Here is a 19,883-nt window from a genome sequence, read left to right on the forward strand (position 1 = left end):
TTTTTTATAGCTGAAAGTAAAAAATATTGTTTCTTCAAAATTTTTGGTCTTTTTTTGTTTATAGTGTGAAAAATAAAAAGTGCACAGGTGATCAAATACCACTGAAAGAGAGCTCTATTTGTGTGAAAAAAAGGATGTAAATTTCGTTTGGGTGCAGCATTGCATGACCGCGCAATTATCAGTTGAATTAGTGCAGTGCCGAATAGCAAAAAGAGGCCTGGTCATTAAGGGGGGTAAATCCTCAGGAGGGCAAGTGGTTGTACAGTCAGGTCCATAAATATTGGGACATGGACACAATTCTAACATTTTTGGCTCTATACACCACCACAATGGATTTGAAATGAAACGAACAAGATGTGCTTTAACTGCAGACTGTCAGCTTTAATTTGAGGGTATTTACATCTAAATCAGGTGAACGGTGTAGGAATTACAACAGTTTGCATATGTGCCTCCCACTTGTTAAGGAACCAAAAGTAATGGGACAGAATAATAATCATAAATCAAACTTTCAATTTTTAATACTTGGTTGAAAATCCTTTGCAGTCAATTACAGCCTGAAGTCTGGAACGCATAGACATCACCAGACGCTGGGTTTCATCCCTGGTGATGCTCTGCCAGGCCTCTACTGCAACTGTCTTCAGTTCCTGCTTGTTCTTGGGGCATTTTCCCTTCAGTTTCGTCTTCAGCAAGTGAAATGCATGCTCAATCGGATTCAGGTCAGGTGATTGACTTGGCCATTGCATACATTCCACTTCTTTTTCTTAAAAAACGCTTTGGTTGCTTTTGCAGTATGCTTTGGGTCATTGTCCGTGTGCACTGTGAAGCGGCGTCCAATGAGTTGTGAAGCATTTGGCTGAATATGAGCAGATAATATTGCCTGAAACACTTCAGAATTCATCCTGCTGCTTTTGTCAGCAGTCACATCATCAATAAATACAAGAGAACCAGTTCCATTGGCAGCCATACATGCCCACGCCATGACACTACCACCACCATGCTTCACTGATGAGGTGGTATGCTTAGGATCATGAGCAGTTCCTTTCCTTCCCCATACTCTTCTCTTCCCATCACTCTGGTACAAGTTGATCTTGGTCTCATCTGTCCAGAGGATGTTGTTCCAGAACTGTGAAGGCTTTTTTAGATGTCCTTTGGCAAACTCTAATCTGGCCTTCCCGTTTTTGAGGCTCACCAATGGTTTACATCTTGTGGTGAACCCTCTGTATTCACTCTGGTGAAGTCTTCTCTTGATTGTTGACTTTGACACTCATACACCTACCTCCTGGAGAGTGTTCTTGATCTGGCCAACTGTTGTGAAGGGTATTTTCTTCACCAGGGAAAGAATTCTTTGGTCATCCACCACAGTTGTTTTCCGTGGTCTTCTGGGTCTTTTGGTGTTGCTGAGCTCACCAGTGCGTTCCTTCTTTTTAAGAATGTTCCAAACAGTTGTTTTGACCACGCTTAATGTTTTGCTATCTCTCTGATGGGTTTGTTTTGTTTTTTCAGCCTAATGATGGTTTGCTTCACTGATAGTGACAGCTCTTTGGATCTCATCTTGAGAGTTGACAGCAACAGATTCCAAATGCAAAGAGCACACTTGAAATTAACTCTGGACCTTTTATCTGCTCATAGTAATTGGGATAATGAGGGAATAACACACACCTGGCCATGGAACAGCTGAGAAGCCAATTGTCCCATTACTTTTGGTCCCTTAATAAGTGGGAGGCACATATGCAAACTGTTGTAATTCCTACACCGTTCACCTGATTTGGATGTAAATACCCTCAAATTAAACCTGACAGTCTGCAGTTAAAGCACATCTTGTTCGTTTCAATTCAAATCCATTGTGGTGGTGTATAGAGCCAAAAATGTTAGAATTGTGTCGATGTCCCAATATTTATGGACCTGACTGTATACGCTTACATATACCCAGTGAATGAACTAGCCTTAGATGATACATGGAGATGAAACAAATCATTCTACATAAGCTGTACCTGTTTATATGCAGTCATCTGTCCTCTACAGCCTTGTAAAACGCAGAGATAAAAAGCATTTTTTTTCCACAAACCCACAAAGGGTGGGAAACTGAAGTTACACAGTGTGCAGCTTGGGAAGGGAGCTCTGAGAGCTGATTGAAGGGAAGGGACACACCCATCCTCTCAGCACACAGCAACCATGCGTAGCTGAGGATATGAATTAAAGTGACTTATGCTGATAAGAGAGGACGGAGACAGCAGAGAGAAATCATGCCCATAGATATAAATGCACAGTATAGAAAGATCCTAACCCCAGACACTACTAAACAACTCATTCACTCCCTTATTATCTCACGACTCGACTACTGCAACTCCCTCCTCACCGGCTTACCTCATCACAGACTCTCCCCGCTTCAGTCTATCCTGAACTAAGCAGCCAGACTCGTCCACCTTACCAACTGCTCCGTATCTGCCACCCTCCTCTGTCATTCCCTCCACTGGCTTCCGATTGCCCAACGCATAAAATTCAAACTACTAACATTGACATACAAAGCTATTCATAATACTGCCCCAAACTACCTCACCCACCTGATATCCAAATACCACCAAACATGTACTCTTCGCTCCTCACAAGACCTCCTACTCTCCAGTTCCCTGGTCTACACCTCCCATGCCTGACTCCAGGACTTCTCCAGGTCTTCCCCCATCCTCTGGAACTCACTACCCTAATCCATCAGACTGTCATCTACCCTCCTCACCTTTAGGCGCACCCTGAAAACCCATCTCTTCAGGGAAGCCTACCCCGCCCTCACCTAACAGCCGATCTCCTCCACTCCTCCTACCACTCCATCCCACACAGCCATTTCCTCCTTTACCAGTGTCCCCTCCCTCCTAGATTGTAAGCTCCAAGGAGCAGGGCTCTCGAACCCCTCGTGTATTGTATTGTTACTGTATTGTCTCATGTACTGTCCCCCACTATAATTTACAACGCTGAGCAAACTTTTTGGCACTATATAAATACTGTATAATAATAACTACTATAGGTCTTGTTCATATTTGATGTATTTAAGTTAAAACCCCTCCATCTTTGTGACTGGTCCCCTGCTGCCTCCACTCTAAGAAGCTTCTAGCTGCAGTCACTCACTTTCCTCCTCCACATGCAGTGCAGAACTAATAGTTCTGTATTGTGTGTGATAATGCCAAGGCTGTCCACAGCACACAACTTCAAGGAGAAAAGGAAAGCTCCTGAGCAAGATAAGTGAAGCAGCCTCTATCCCCTGGAGTTACTGCATTTAACCCTTGCAGTTGTGTTGGCAGGCAGTAGCTTATAATGTTGAAGGGCAATGGAAATTTGACATACTTTTCCAAATCACTTAAAAATGAAGGCTTGATTGTACAAACATTCACACTCTGTGGTCAAATGCCTAAAAAATCTGCTACAGTCAAGCACCTACAGAAGTCATATTATTACTTGAATGGAGTCCACCAATGTGCAAGTGTCACACAATCTCAAAATTAATACTCGTGCATTTGTCTTAGTGGGGACTTAAAGCATCACCACATCCCTGAATTGGCGAGGCTGTGGAGGACAGCACTGGAGGTTGGGTGAATTTGGCAGATAGAGCTGTTTTTTTTCTTTTTTAAAACTTGGTGAGTAGTGCTTTTTTAACCCAAGCTGGAGTTAGACTTAAAACGCCTATTAAAATATATACTGAATATTTTATTTGCTGATTTTTGGACATGCATCTGGAATAGGCATTTTTAAATTATGCTTAGGAAGTTATAATAATTGTTTTTTTCTTCTCTGTAAAAATGTGTCTATTTTGTTTATCTTGTTTAAAATGTAAGCTCTGATAGACACTATTTTGGGAGGAACATATCCATTTCACAGCATCTAATAAAACAAACATGATTGAATGACCTTATAGCTCTACATCCCTGCTTTACATCTCTGTAATACCACCATGTATTACTATGTATTTATTAAGTATTGGTTCAAAACTGGAGATTTATACCTCACTTCAAAGACGGCCAGGCACAATGAAAAAACTGTTTAAGTGCACCAGTCCGGCATTACTTGCATGCATATTAACATATCATAGCCAAAGTTCCTTTTTATAAGGGAAAAGTGAGTAAAGCAATTCCCCATTTCTAAGGTTGCTTTGTTGGGTTAAGGTTGAGGTCATAATTTTGGCAGAAGGAAGGTAAAGCTTTCTTGGCAGCCACAAACAAAATACCAAACTGCAATTTGGATACATAAAACTGCAGTGCCCCACAACTGCAATTCCCTAAGCTCCATAAACCAAATATTTATTTGTTAATCCCCAGAATGGATTTTGGACCTAATTAATAAACAGCATAAGATTGTGTAACCCTGTGTAAAATCTACACAGTGGGTCTGGATATTAGAAAATGTTTACTTGTGCTTAGATAAGAAATAACATTGCACCAAATGTCTTTAGCAAAGTGCTTTCTGTGGAATTGTCTCATGAATTAAAGAAAAAAAAAAAAGGTTCTGAAAAAGTTCAGAAAACGCATTTCCTATTAAACTAATTATTGAAAAAAGTAAAAACAAACTTACATCAGACTTTCCTCCTACACCAAAACTATAGTTGCCTTAGTGCCATGCAGTCCAATTCTAGAAACGGGGGGGCAAGATGGGACTGGAAGAGGGACAGTCCCATTTTTCTGTATTCCCTAGCGCTGTCAAGGTCCTACCTTTCTTCAGAGCTTGTGCATCTCCATGAGCTGGCATCCATCTTGGTTTTCTGCAAAGCATGGTGGGAACATTTATGCCTTCAGGCTTCTGCGGCTCCTCCTCAGAAGGGTGTGGTTGAGCACATTTAAACCTGCTGTCTGCAAGTGTGCTCTGCACTTGTGTCCTGTATGTTGCCCTGTTGCAAGCTCTTGTGTTGTTCCCATTGCTCTCCTGGTAACCGACTCTGCTTGGACAAGACTACTCTCTGCGTTAACCCTTTATCTGACCTCCCGTTGCTGAACCCGGTCCGTGACCTGAGTATTCTTTGCCTACCGTCTAGTACTGTCTGCTCCGTTGTTATTGACCCGGCTTGTCTGACTACTCTACTCGTGTTCCCATCTAGCTCCCACCAGCTGTACGCCATTGGCGGCAGTCGTTATCGCAGCTGGGGTCACTCGGGGGCCGCGACCTGGTCTCAGGCTGCGTCAAGTCCATCCCCACCATCAGGGGCCCTGGTGAAGGGTAGCCTGGGGCTTAGACTCCGCGCCCTGAGGGACTCTGGTCTGTGGGTAGTGGCTGTCGTCAGTCGCAGCGTGACCGTACCATAGGCCTGCCTGCCCATTCCAGCGTTCCTGCCCTGACAAGCGCACACTCTAATAACGGCTCTGGGGCTACTTGCAGTGTGCCTGTTGACATTGCCAATTTTTGCAGTGTCTCTAATAGACTCTAGGACTCTGTTCTGCCCTTGGGTTCCTCTTAGCTCCATCAGGTGAGGCTGCATCCTCTGAATTTTCAGCATATGTTATTACTACAGTCATTCAAAAATGTATAACCAGCATAAGTTCTTTGCTGGTTCTGATCACGGAGGCCATAAGTGTGCTGCTGCATCCCTCCTGCAGATTCTGTATCTAAATTTGCCCCTGGTCCTAGCAGTTTCCAAATCTCTGAGACTCTGTCTGATTCTGAATCACTCTTTCACTTCATTTGGACCAACTTAGTCCACTTGTGGAATCATAGTCTACTGTTATTACTCCCAAATTATAGATGATTGTTTCAGCTCATATTGATTCAGTGCACATCACTCTGAAACTAGAGTGCTGTTTCAAGCCTTGTGCCATTTAAAACACTGCAAATATCTTTCTTTTGACTATGCTTTTCCAGCTATTTCTTCTTGGTGATTGGAAGCATCTTCATTGAACCCTCTTGAGTGTTCTGTAAGAGGCTGTCATTGCCCTAGTCTCTGTGTAAGATCAGTTACAGGGATTGTACTCTGACCTGTTCACCATTTCCAAACCCAAAAGAGGCATTCACACCATCTTGGATTTTATTGTATCGCATTCCCCTTTGGCATCCATGCCACTCTGGCCTGAGCATATCCACTTGCCACCAATGTACTGCAACAAAACTGTACACTTTGTACCTCTCCTTTCTCTCCCACCTGTGAGGTAAGCTTATGCCTCACAAGGCTCTGGCCCTGTCTTCTTTGCTGATGCCTGCAGTAACCTTGTCAGAGATGGCTCTGCAGTTGGTCCATGAGTAAACCCTACTGGTACTGTTTCACTTTGCATATTAATTGTATGAAGATGTTGCATTGGCCTAAAGTGACCTACTCACTGACAGCCATTAACATGCTGCTCTGCAGTTGGATTGCTAGCAACCCTTGCTGGTACTATCTCACTTGCCTGTTGTTTTATTGGAAGCCTTACGATAGCTTAGAGTTACCTGGTTACATGCGACTGTTAACCCCTCCTGCTGTGTAGTCGTAGTTGGTCCATGAGTAACCCTTTCTAATAGTATCTTACTTGCATACTGTTAGTATGCTAGATCAAAAGCATGAGGAAAGCGTCTTATGAGAATTTCCCAGTCATGATTTTCTAACAGATTTTGGGGGCAGCTTGTAGTTTTTCTAGCACCAAGAGTCTGGATCACTGTCTCCTGTTAGAGTACACACATTTCTAGGCGTCCACGTAGCTCCCTCCTCATTTTTTCAAAGGAGAAATTTCCTGCAGCTATGTCAGAATTATGGGAGAAATCTGTAGCTAACTTAGATTACGAGGATAGCGTTCATCATCCTCTCCTCTAAAGACTGTCTCTGGTTTTCTTACGGCTACATTTTCTCACTCTACTGAGAATGAGAAGTGTGTCTTAACCTCCTGAATGAGTTGGCACATGAGGAGATGCAGTCTGTAGACATAGCATTTCAGCTTGCATTTCCTTAGCGATGCAGTCCCATCTGAACCTAGAGCAATCTACGTCTGTTATCTCTAGAGTTACCAACCTGAGTTTTGTATAATTGCTGGCCTACTCCAGTTACTCCTCCTAAATATTTTGCACAGCAATACCCAGTTGAGGAGAGGTTTCTTCCAAAGGAGGCCACTCCTGTATTGAAGTTGTCTATTTTCTGACTTTCCCCGTGATGGACATCCCAGTGTTTAAGATCCTGTGGATAACATGGTAGAAACGCTTTCCAAGGTTTTATTCTCCCTAGTAGGCCCTGACTAGGCAATCTTTCATGGCTGCCAGGCTCAGTTTCCAGACCCTTGGCCTCTGGTTCAAAAATACATGAAAGTACCTGCTACTACCTCCCAGTGTTATAATGTGGTTCTCAACCCATTCCATCAGGTACAAATTTCCACATGGAATCTGCAAGGTCAGTCAATGCTTTCTGTCATCAAGGGACCTTCCTGGCTTCTGTGAACATGTGGACTTATCTACATGTTCCCATCCTTCCAGCTCATCACTGCTGCCTGCATTTTGCTGTGGGTACACAACAATGCCAGTTCCTTGCCCTATCTGTACACTGCACCTTGGGCATTCACCAGGGTACTAGTCCTTTAATTGCTCTCTTTGCTTACTGAGATATTTACATAGGGAGATATCTGCATGCCCTTCTACTAAGGAAACTGCTAGTGCAGACTCTTTCAGTTAAATTTCAACAGACTATTCAACCTCTGAATAGGTTCAGGTGGATCTTAAGGCCTTTTTGAATGTGTCGATGTACCTTAATTACTTCATCCTGTGTACTTTAATGTACAATTAAGAAAATAGATTATTTGGCTTGCAATAAAATTCTTTACTTTAAGGGACACAGGTTCTTCTTCTGATCTACTGTTTCTATTGCTTTGCTGGAAAACTGAAGCATGATGGGAGTGAGAGGGTTTATACTAGGCTGTCCTTACAACTTTGTTTACTACCATTCAGTCTCCTGAAGGCAGTAGCATAACCTGAATTACTTAACTCTGTGTCCCTGAAACACTGGGTAGGTCTAAAATCCTATTTTTTATTTGTATAATTTAAGAAGGGACCACAAACATCATGTTAATAAAGAGACAATATAGATACATCAGGGCTTATATTTAAACACTAGTTCTTACATTTATCCCTCATCCTGTTTTGTTGCAACATAATGGGGGAGTGGTGAGACTTCACAGTTTGCTGAAAGAGAGAGAGCACACATAAAAATTACCAAAAATGTACTAGTGAAAAATAATATTTTGTTCTTTTTGGGTCATCATTATTATAAAAAACAATACTGTATACACAAGATACTTTTGGTTTCATGTTTTTGCTTTATAACCCTGAATAGTGTCAATTCCAAATCACTGATGCCTTCATACTGTACGTGTCACATTTATTGTATCCATTAGAAATTTATTAACTTCTATTTGCAACCCATGTGGAAGCTATGTATTTCCTCATGAAAGACAAGATGGAGGTACATCTAGCCATACCAGCGATCAACAAACTTGTTCTTCAACCCCTTGCAAAAAGTATGGAGTCACCACTCTTAGAAAATGTTTGTTAAATTGTTTAATTGTGTAGAAAAAAAAAAAAACAATCACAGACATTCCTTAAAACTATTTTCATTTAACATTCCAACCTTCTGGCTTTAAGAAACAAACAAAAAAAAAAAACTGTACTCAATTGCAACTGTTTTTGCATATTAAGCAGAGGAAAATATTATGGAATCACCATGTACTTTGCAGTTCTAAAATAAACATCTGCATCAGATTACATCTACTAATTAGTCTGCAGTTAAAAAAGAGTGCTTGCACATCTTGGTAGGCTGTTGCACCAAGCTGATTGACATGAATCATGGCTCCAACAGGAGAGATGTCAGTTGAACAAAGGAGAGGATTATAAAACTTCTTCAAGAAGGTAAATCATCACGGAATGTTGCAAAAGATGTTGGTTCTTCCCAGTCAGCCGTGTCTAAAGTCCGGACCAAGTACAAATCAAATGGGAAGGTTGTAAAAGGGAAGCGTACTGGTAGACCAAGGAAGACATCAAAGTGTCAAGATAGAAAACTTAAAGCAATATGCCTTGAAAACAGAAAAAGCACAGCCAAACAAATTGGCAGAAACTGGGGTCAATGTCTGCGGACTGAACTGTAACGCATTGCCTAAAGGAAATGGTATTTACATACAGAAAAGCCAAATGAAAACCATCATTAACACCTAAACAGAAAAAAAAACAAGGTTACAGTGGGCTAAAGAAATCATGGACTGTGGATGATTGGATGAAAGTGATATTCAGTGATGAATCACAAATCTGCACTGGGCAGGGTTTTGATGCTGGAACTTTTGTTTGGTGCCGTTCCAATGTACAGTTGCAAGAAAAAGTATGTGAACCCCTTGAGATTACGTGGAGTTTTGCATGAATTGGGCATAAAATGTGCTCTGAACGTCATCTAAGTCACAACAATAGAAGAACACAGTCTGCTGAACATAATACTACACAAACATTAGATGTTGCCATGGTTTAATTGCACATAATATGTAAACATTCACAGTGCAGGGAGGAAAAAGTATGTGAGGCCCTAGCTTAATGACTTCTCCCAGAGCTAATTGGAGCCAGGAGTGAGCCAACCTTGACTCTAATCAGTGTGATGATATTGGATGTGTTGCTGACAGCTGTCCTGCCCTTAAAAAACACACACCTGTTTTGGGTTTACTGGTTTCAAGAAGCACAGTCTGATGTGAACCATGCCTCGCAGAAAAGAGCTCTCAGAAGACCTACCATCAAGAATTGTTGACTTGCATGAAGCTGGAAAGGGTTACAAAAGTATCTCCAAAAGCCTTGATGTTCATGTGTCCACGGTAAGACAGACTGTCTACAAATGGAGAAAGTTTAGCACTGTTGCTACTCTCCCTAGGCGTGGTCGTCCTGTAAAAATGACTGCAAGAGCACGGCGCAGAATGCTGCATGAGGTAAAGAAGAATCCCAGAGTGTCAGCTAAAGACCTACAGAAATCTCTGGCACATGCTAACATTTTTGTTGACACATCTACAATAAGGAAAACATTAAACAAGAATGGAGTACATGGGAGGACACCACGGAGGAAGCCATTGCTGTCCAAAAAGAATATTGCAGCACGTTTGAAGTTTGCAAAAGAGCACCTGGATGTTCCACAGCACTACTGGCAGAATATACTGTGGACAGATGAAACCAAGATTGAGTTGTTTGGGAAGAACACACAACACTATGTGTGGAGAAAAAAAGGCCCATCACACCAACATCAAAACCTCATCCCCACTGTAAAACATGGCGGAGGGAGCATCATGGTTTGGGGCTGCTTTGCTGCCTCAGGGCCTGGACGGATTGTTGTCATTGATGGGAAAATGAATTCCAGAGTTTATCAAGACATTTTGCAGGAAAACGTACGACCATCTGTCCGCCAACTGAAGCTCCGCAGAGGATGGGTGATGCAACAGGACAATGACCCAAAGCATACAAGTAATTCAACAAAACAATGGCTGCAACAGCACAGAATACGCCTTCTGGAGTGGCCCAGTCAGAGTCCTGACCTCAACCCGATTGAAATGCTGTGGCATGACCTTAAGAGAGCGATTCACACCAGACATCCCAAGAATATTGCTACACTGAAACAGTTTTGTGAAGAGGAGTGGTCCAAAATTACTCCAGATCATTGTGCAGGTCTGATCTGCAACTACAGGAAACGTTTGGTTGAGGTTATTGCTGACAAAGGAGGGTCAACCAGTTATTAAATCCAAAGGTTCACATACTTTTTCCTCCCTGCACTGTGAATGTTTACATGTTATATGCAATTAAACCATGGCAACATCTAATGTTTGTGTAGTATTATGTTCAGCAGACTGTGTTCTTCTATTGTTGTGACTTAGATGACGTTCAGAGCACATTTTATGCCCAATTCATGCAAAACTCCACGTAATCCCAAGGGGTTCACATACTTTTTCTTGCAACTGTATAAAGACAACTGCCTGAAGAAAATATGCACATTTCCACAATCATTGATGATATGGGTTTGCATATCAGGTAAAAGTACGGGGGAGATAAGTCATAAGAGATTTTGGACACTTTTTTTATTCCATCAATTGAAAGGATGTTTGGTGATAATGGCATCATTTTTCAGGATGATAATTCGACAAAAGCTGTGAAAACTTTCCTTAAAGAAAGACATATATTGTCAAGGACATGGCCTGGAAATAGTCCGGACCTCCTTCCAATGAAAATCTATGGTAGAAATTGAATAAAATGGTCCATGACAAGGCACCAACCTGCAAGGCTGATCTGGCAGCTGCAATAAGAAAAAGTTGGAGCCAGATTGATGAAGAATACTGTTTGTTGATAGCTAAATCCATGCCTCAGAGAATTCAAGCTGTTATAAATGCCAGTGGTAGTGCAGCAAAGTATTAGTGGTGTACCGTAGTGCTTTTTTTCATGATTCCATAATATTTTCCTCAGATTTGAGTGATTCCATATTTTTTTCCTCTGCTTGATCTGCAAAAACAATTGCAACCGACTACAGTTTTCTTTCTTTTTAATTTTAAGTGTTTCTTAAAGCCAGAAGGTTGGAATGTTATAATATTATTATTATTATACAGTATTTATATAGCGCCAACAGTTTGCTCAGCGCTGCAAATTATAATGGGAGACAATACACGAGACAGTACAGTAACAATACAGTACAATACAAGAGGGGTTCGAGGGCCCTGCTCCTTGGAGCTTACAATCTAGGATGCAAATAGTTTTGAGGCATGCCCATGATTTAGTTTTTTTTCCCTACACAATTAAACAATTGAAAGAACATTTTCCAAGAGTGGTGATTCCATACTTTTTGCCAGGGGTTGTATATCTATGGATCAGCTCAGATTTTCTAAATCAGATGCACTATAGATAGATGTGGCCTAACTTAATGGATATGATCAATAGTTGGTTACATGTAACAGGACTTCTATATTGCTGAAGACCTTTCCCCACTCACATGTCTTCCTCAGGGTATGAGTAATTCTGTTACATTAATATTGTACTGGTCAACCCCTGGGTCAAGCAATGATTAAGGAATAAGTTACTCCCTAGTTATGGCAATTTGCTCATGGAAATACTTTTGCATAATTCTAGGCAAAAATGAAAGAATCCTCATTAAGTTCTGTGTTTATAAAAATAGCTAAATGTATTTATTTAAACTAAACATCATTTTGTGCTAGCATCCTACAATTCCCTACACATCAGCATTTAGGCTTCACGTACATGAGCAGCTCCTAAACTCGAGTTTAGGAGCTTTTGGCATTTTGTTGCCAAAGCTCCTAAACTCAACTCCATAAAAGCCTGTGTGTCCATGTACACATAGGCTTTTAGCAAAGTTTAGGAGCTGCCATGTTTAGGTGAGGTTAAACCTCCCTCTCCTGAACGCGGAAAAATCGCTTTCAGGATACGAACGTTTTGACTGCCGACTGCAGGAAAATGCAAAATCGCAGTACCGCGGTTGCCGCTTCCCGTGGCCAGGGGTCAGGATAGGCTCGTAAACATGGTGCCTTAGACCAAAAAGAGGAAATGGCAACACTTTCAGCCAATTAGGCTTGATGGCATTGCACAGTGATGTTAATCTAACAAGGGAGGTTACTAAATGGAGGAGGAAGCACAGAGATGAAATAGCTGGTGATCCCTCCACTGACAATCCTAAGCAGTTGAATGTGGTATTTTTGCAAACATCTCTTTTGATTACTCATTACCTTTCCAACAGTTTTCCACTTAAAACACATCCACACTTAATAGGAGAAGGACATGGGCAAGGGGATCTTTAATGGCACAGTGCTGTTTCTCAGAAGTATAGGGGATATTTATAAATGAGGTTGATATCTTTTAGTATTGCTTCTCCTATTTTGTACTGTGTATGTTTGTCTTCATGGATTCCTGAGAATAAAAAAAATATTTTTTTATTTACCATTTTCTTAGATATTACAATATATAATGTACATACCTTGTACACTTATAGTAGTATATTCTTTGTGACAATAAGGTTTTGGCATGATAATTTATCATTTTTGAATTAACTTGTTGCTTGTCATGACTTGTGTCATCTACTTGACACCCGTTTAATGTTAATTTAGTCTTTGTGTAGACACATGCCTAGAGGCTTGACATACTTTTGGCATTGAGCCATGTGTGTAATGAGACTTGGAGAGCATGTTAAAGAATGTAAAAAGTGACCTGGATGCCCCCCTTCAACACTAGCTGTTGCTCTGCTAAATGTAATCAGAACTCTGCACGTATGTGTTAAAGAAATACATGTCCAAAAACTGAAATATGGCCTTGATTAGCATTGGGAAGCATTTACAGTAATTATCAGTTCCAGTAAAATAAGACTTTTTACAACAAACACACACTGGAAAAATGTTTAAATAAATTAAAATCAACCATTGAAATTGTGATAAAGTATATCGATCAAAGTTGGCCTTTACATCACTAGAGCATATCTATCAGAGTTGGCCTTTTTAAAAATCATGTGCTTTCACTTGTTTGGAAGACTGTGTCATTAAGAAAATGCTAACAGCTTACCTGTGTCATACTTTTTCTGTTATTTGAAGCTAAACTCTAAGCAAACAGCCAACTACACAACTGATTTATATACTGTATATGCTGTCTTGCCCATCAATAATGTAATTCTATTTAACCAGTATCGTGATCCAGGCACCCCTGTCAGATAGCAAAGATAGGTCCCAGATCTCTTTGCAGCCTATACTGCAGTTGCGCAATACAGCCTGATCTGGGGCTTACCCCAAGCTGTAATTTGAGATGGAAGAGGTAGCAGTTCACCAGTTAGCTAGTTAATCTTTCTCTGCTACTGTCAGAAAGCTTCCACTGTTGGATGAATATCTACTCCTGTCAGAAAGCTTCCAGTGTAGGATCAATAGCTCTGTGCAGTATAAATAGCCACACCTTCTGTGAATGAACTTGGAGGGGACTGTGGATCCCTTATCCCTGATTGCTTTTAGGAAAAACCTGGGAGCAGTAGTGTATATATTAAAATGACTTTATTAAAAAAAAAATATCAAGTTGTGAGCCTAAGTATGTGTTAGTGACATTATACAGTGTAATTTAGTTTATACATGCTACATACATGTCGATGCCCAAATAAATACATTTGTCTCTAATGCTTCCTTCCAATGCTTCTGTGCTGTACGGGGCACCTTACTCCACGTATGGTGGTATTGCCCTGTAGCTTCTTGTTTATGGATTAAATTTTATAAATCAACACATTCGATTCTTCATATCACCCTTGCTAAGAACCCTTGGGAGGCTCTCCTTCATAGACCCATTCCACATCTTTACAAATTTCATCAGATGCTGGTAGGATATGTTTTCCTGGAGACCTAGCTTACTCTAGCTAGAGCCTGGAAACAACTGTCAATACCCTTTGCTGAGTTCAAATACCGCTTCATGGGGACCATGATGCATGAAAAATTGACTTCCATTTTTAATGATAGCCACACTAAATACCTTAGGGTCTTGAACCCGTAGTTAGACTACACTATGACCGCTCACTCCTCTCTCTTTAATTACAGATAGTAACTTATGATTCACCCCCTCATACAGACCATAAGGGTCCCCATTTCTTGTGATGCCTCTCTCCCCCCCCCCTCCCCTTTTTTTTTCTCTCTTTTTCTTTTCACTTTTCTTTTTCTTTTTTCCCCTCTTCCCTGGCCCACATTTCTTACATTCTTGACTAGATTTCAAAACTCCCCCTTCTGTTCTACCAACCAACTGCTGACTAATGGTGGAGAACTTCTTGTGGGCTTATCACTTTCACACTTTTGCAACCTGCAATTTTTCATTTCACCTTTATATACCACCTTAGTATTGCTTTTTCCTACATTTACATAGGAGGCTTATCCTGTTTTTCTTTTGTTTTTATTAAACCTACATCATACCTGGTTTTTATATTGCATTCTGTAATTTTACCTTGTACATGTTACTTTTTTTTTTTTACTGTATTTATTATATATCTTTTTTTATTTTGTGTATTCAAAATTAATAAAAAAATTTTTGTAGCCTAGATGTCCAAATAAAAAGAATAACATGTATTTTTTGATGTTCTAGGAGACATTTTGCGCAGATGTTGTCATATTTCAAAATGGAATCAGCTGAACAGTTGGCTTACCACCTTGTGAAAGTGAAATCAAATGAACGGCAGAGTATGCTCCGAGATTTTTATGCCCATCATCATCCAGAGGTGGCAAACATATACCATGTGCACATTCCACTTCCTGATAGTGAGAAAGACAGTGTTCCCAAAACTAAGGATGTTGAAATCAAATTAAAGAAGAGACTTAAAAAATTTCACTCACCTGATGAAGCCTTGGGGACACAAGCTAATATTAAAAGTAACCATGTGGGAGTGTTGGATATTGATCTTGTTGAAAGTGACTGCATTAAACCTGACATGGAAAAAGAAACCTCTACTATCACAAAGAAAGGAATGAAATGTCATAGCAATTCTCGACAAAGGAAGAGTTTACCATATAGCAAATTTGAAATGGCAGAGCCACATACAAGTACTGCTTCTGATCAGAGCGCTAATGTCCCACAAAACAAATCACTAAAGCAAGACAAAGTGAAAGATGAAGCAAACTCTGTCAGTGACTTGCTTGGCGATACATCTATACTTGATGATCTTTTCAGCAATGCCACTCTCCGTCACTCAGCTGCTTTACCAGTAAAAACCCAGTGTGAATCAACCACAGCTAAATCTAAGCACCGATCCAAAGATTTTTGGGATATCCTCAGTGAACAAAATGATGAAAGTATCAACAGACTCACTGACTTATCTGTCATTAAAAAAGTTTGTGAGACTTCCATTGTGTCTACAGTGGCTAAGAAAGAAAAGTGGAATGATTCACTGTGGGTAAACAATGACAAATTTGTATGGAAGAAAACTAAAACAAGCAACCTGCAAGCCCCATCCTCAAGTAAATCATCCAATCAATAATGTATATAGGTTAAGATATTCATCAAGGCGATCTACCTCGCTTGGAAGCAGTCAAGGAAATCAAACATTTGCACTCTAGAGCAGCATCTTTTTTTTATTTCAGAGTGTTTTTACCATGTATTACTAATATGTTGTACTAGTAAAAAAGTTATATGTACTCAAATGATATTTGTCTAGAAAGAAAAAAATATGCAAAATGTTTGAAAAGATGTATTTCTATGTTGTTTCGTTTGCTGGTGAGATGTCCATACTTCCTCAACTTAGTATATTTAAAGCTAGCACAGTATCAGTGCTAATGGCTTCACTCTTACAGTAGAGTTTTTATGAGCATTGCCAGCAGGGCAATCAACAGTATTGATATTCATGACCTCCTTAATGCTTAGAATTGTATGGTAAAGTGAACTTGTGCTTTATTTTAAAGTAGTTTTAATAGCAGATACCACTAAATGCATGCTATTGCCTTTATTAATTAGAAATGCTACTTCCAGTGTTGCCAACCTCACACATCATTTTTACTGACAGAACATGGAAAATTTACTGATGGAGGAGCACATTTTTTTACTGACAACCTGAAAATTACATTAAAAACTAACACAATCAATATTTAAGCAGTATAAACACAATAAGGAAACACTGACAAAACCCATAACAAGTAATTTGACTGATTTACACTTACAGGTCAACTCAGCATGACAAATTATCAGCTCCTGATATTTACAGACCGTTGTAAAAATCACTGATTTTTACAAACTGTCCATAAATTTACTGATGGTTGGCAACCCTGGCTACTTTTGTGCCCCTGTGTGACTTAGTTTTCTTTGCAACTAGGACCCATGTTTCCAGGCTTGATATAGTGGCCAGTAGCAGCATTCTCAGTGGACAGGGGAATGGCTGTGAATGTAGCCTAGGCATGAAATCTGAGGAAATGAGCCTCTGGTAATCAACATTTTAATCTGAGAGGATCACACAAGAGAGTTTTATGGAAAATAATAGCAGGCTTCTTATTTCTGAATTTAGGCAGGACCCTTACATTTAAAAATGCAGTGTGAGTTCAGTTAAATCCTCTGGGTCACACTAACAAACCAGTTTAGATCACGGTTGCAACTTGGGGAAAAAATTATGTCACTGAGTGAGGGATGCAGCAAAAAAGTCATCTGGAAGTGCTGACACCTTCTTTATAGTAAACAGTACACTTTCAGGAGGCTGGGGTCAGTCAATCAAGTGCCCAGTGGGGCTCGCAGACAGCATTGCTGCATGTTAATTGTGACTACCACTTGATGCAAAGCTGTGGGCCTAAATCCCATTTAAATGTTTATCTCTTTCATTTTGATTCATAGTCACTTTTCCATTGTTCCTGTTCTGTGCTGAAATAAGTGCAAATTAGGGTACCTTTCCACTGGGAAATTAGACTTCGTTCTTCATTATAGAGGTAAACTAGACTTAAAGTGACACTAAGCTCTGGTCTAAAATAAAACATTCTATTTAACTATGTATTTTTAACTCAGAAAGCACATCCTATTGGTCTCAGCCTCCTCCAATGCTCCAAATTCCTTTTTTTTTGCTGCTGTGATCCAGCTTACTGTTAGATGGTGCCTACCTGCATTCTCCATGGTGCCACTGTATGTAGGAATGTAGCCATCCTCTCTTGCTCTTACAATGGACTAGGGACTATGGAATTTTTACTGTGCATAGAGTAGTACTCATGCAACTAGTGTGCACTGCTTGTTCCAAGCAAACGGACATGACAGGTAAAAGGAGAGATTTAGGAGTGCACAAGTACATTTCAAGAAGGCAAAAACTATAAGAAATTATTTCAAGAAAAATAGATTACAGGGCCATTAAGTAGTAGGTGTGTATGGATTATTTTTGGAGAATAAGGATATTGTTTGTCACTTTTTTTCTGCGTCATGGAGTACAGAGATCGTTATAAAGTGCTGAAACAAAGTGCTAATGGTCAGAATTTGATGCAATCTCTTATATAGTATTAATGTGGTCATCTGTCATGATAGACTTAGAACAAAGTGCTAATGTGCAATTGAATTCATACTATAGAATTACATAAAAGTAAACAAAAAAAAATCTTGTACACCAATAAAACAAAAATGAAAATATAAAAATTTACATTTCACCAAAGTGCCATAGTGCATAAATTCTAAACATGCATTGAATCCAAAATTCATAAACTTCAAAAATAGTGCAAACATATGTGCTGTCCATGCATGATGTAAAGAAGATAAACCAAAAGTCTAATCACTCTGCATCTGTTAGTGAAGCAGTTGGTTTGTTTGGACCAGGTTGGTCCAAATAAACTATTTTAAAGTGAGAGAATTTTGGAGTTAGGCTTTAAAGAAGACTGTGGGTGTGACGGTAATTTCAGTAAATAAGCAAAAAGATTTAGCAGATACCCACAATGAGGTAATTGAAGTATGCCTTTTAAATAGTAATATTTACATATTGGAAGGGAGAGAAATGAAATTGTCATTCATATAACCAAATTACACCTATAGATATCATTACCAAAAGCACCATGCTGCAATATTTCATTTATACAGCATATAGAGTTATAGATGGATACAGCTTTCAATTAACAAAGGCCCCCTGATATAGTTTGCATTTGTTGTAGGCATGCATTTCTCACCTCTTGCTTTATTTCAATGGGCCATAACACACAGTAAAACTTGAAGCAGAACGGTCAATAGAAAAAACAAACGTTAACTTGGTAGTCTCCAATAGTAGGTACCACTTGGTAGCTACTCGTAACTTTAGTTCCTAGCAGAGTTCTATGGGCTACAGGTTCAAACAGAATGCAAGTTTAATTTTTGGTACCAGGTTGGAGCTTTCCACTTCATACCGCAGTGTTATGTATGTGTCACTTCATAAATCTCAGTAGTGTGTACAGTGAATTTTGGGATTTGAGGGGCATGCCAGAGACTTGCATTTTGAATATGGGTTGTACCCAGGGTCGAGGGCTTTCAGGGTGCTTTTTCAAGAATGGAGGGTGCCTACTATTTGTAACTTTAGTTTTTTTCTATTGAAAAAGTTCTTAAATCTAGAAAAAAATGCATTATTTACCATCAGCTCTCAATTGTATAAAATTTGTCATTAGTGTTAAGTTTTTTTTTAAATACTGTGTCATATGGATGCAATAACAATATTTTATAGGTTTTAAAGTACGATATGGAATGTTTTGTTTTATTATTGCATTTTCAGTATATTTGACATCTGTGCGGGTGCAGGTATATGTCCCGAACACAGACCACATAAGTTTAGGGACACATACCCACACACACCCACATTGAAATCAAATTGGGAGCAACAGCTGTGTCCGTGCAGCCATTGTGTCCCAATAGATATGAATGGGACTTCCTGCACACAGATACATGAAACCCTTGTTCTTGTATAAGAAAACACACCCCTTCACACTAATGTATGATTCAGTATGTGTGTGCACATTTGATAGCACATGTTGCAGGTATAGCAAGCCCATACATTTAAATGGGCTGGCCTACTCACAAGAAACACGCGGTAAGAAGTCCCCAACTCTTTTTTTTTTTTTTTTTTTTTTTTTTTTTTTTTAAATCGTGCCACACCAAACCACATGGTTTTGGTAAGGCAGTGTACAGCATGAATTTCTGATTTTAACTGCACTGATAATTCTAAATGTATGCCAAGACTTGTGTAATTTTATTAAAAAGTTAGTTCACAAACATTGGTTGTGTTTTTAATGTACATTTATTGATTTATAAAGAAAGCCGAACTATTAAGTACAGCAAAGACATTGGATTCTTGGACACAGTAAAATACATACAACCATTTGTTGACATTAAAGAGTCATATATTCATTATAGGACCCATAGCACAAACATGCCCCTCAAAAGAGGGAGCAAAAGCAAATCTAGAAAGAATTATACAACCTGTATAAAAAAATTCATTATATCTCTTGTATTTTGTGGGGTCATAG

The 19,883-nt window shown here is 39.6% G+C and overlaps 1 protein-coding gene across 1 annotated transcript in view; it reads left to right on the forward strand.

Moving 5' to 3' along the window:
* The window catches only part of ERCC6L2 (ERCC excision repair 6 like 2), a 205,137-nt gene extending 185,508 nt beyond the window's left edge, over positions 1–19,629 (forward strand). The window contains exon 18 of the mRNA XM_089662138.1: positions 15,034–19,629. Within this exon, the coding sequence (XP_089518264.1) occupies positions 15,034–15,922 (889 nt within the window). The 3' untranslated portion in view covers positions 15,923–19,629. The remainder of the gene's footprint in view (positions 1–15,033) is intronic.
* Positions 19,630–19,883: the final 254 nt, after the last annotated feature.

Source organism: Staurois parvus, unplaced genomic scaffold (genome assembly GCF_062004578.1).
Source record: "Staurois parvus isolate SC_StPar_1 unplaced genomic scaffold, SC_StPar_1.0 ptg001432l, whole genome shotgun sequence".
Classification (NCBI taxonomy): Eukaryota; Metazoa; Chordata; class Amphibia; order Anura; family Ranidae; genus Staurois; species Staurois parvus.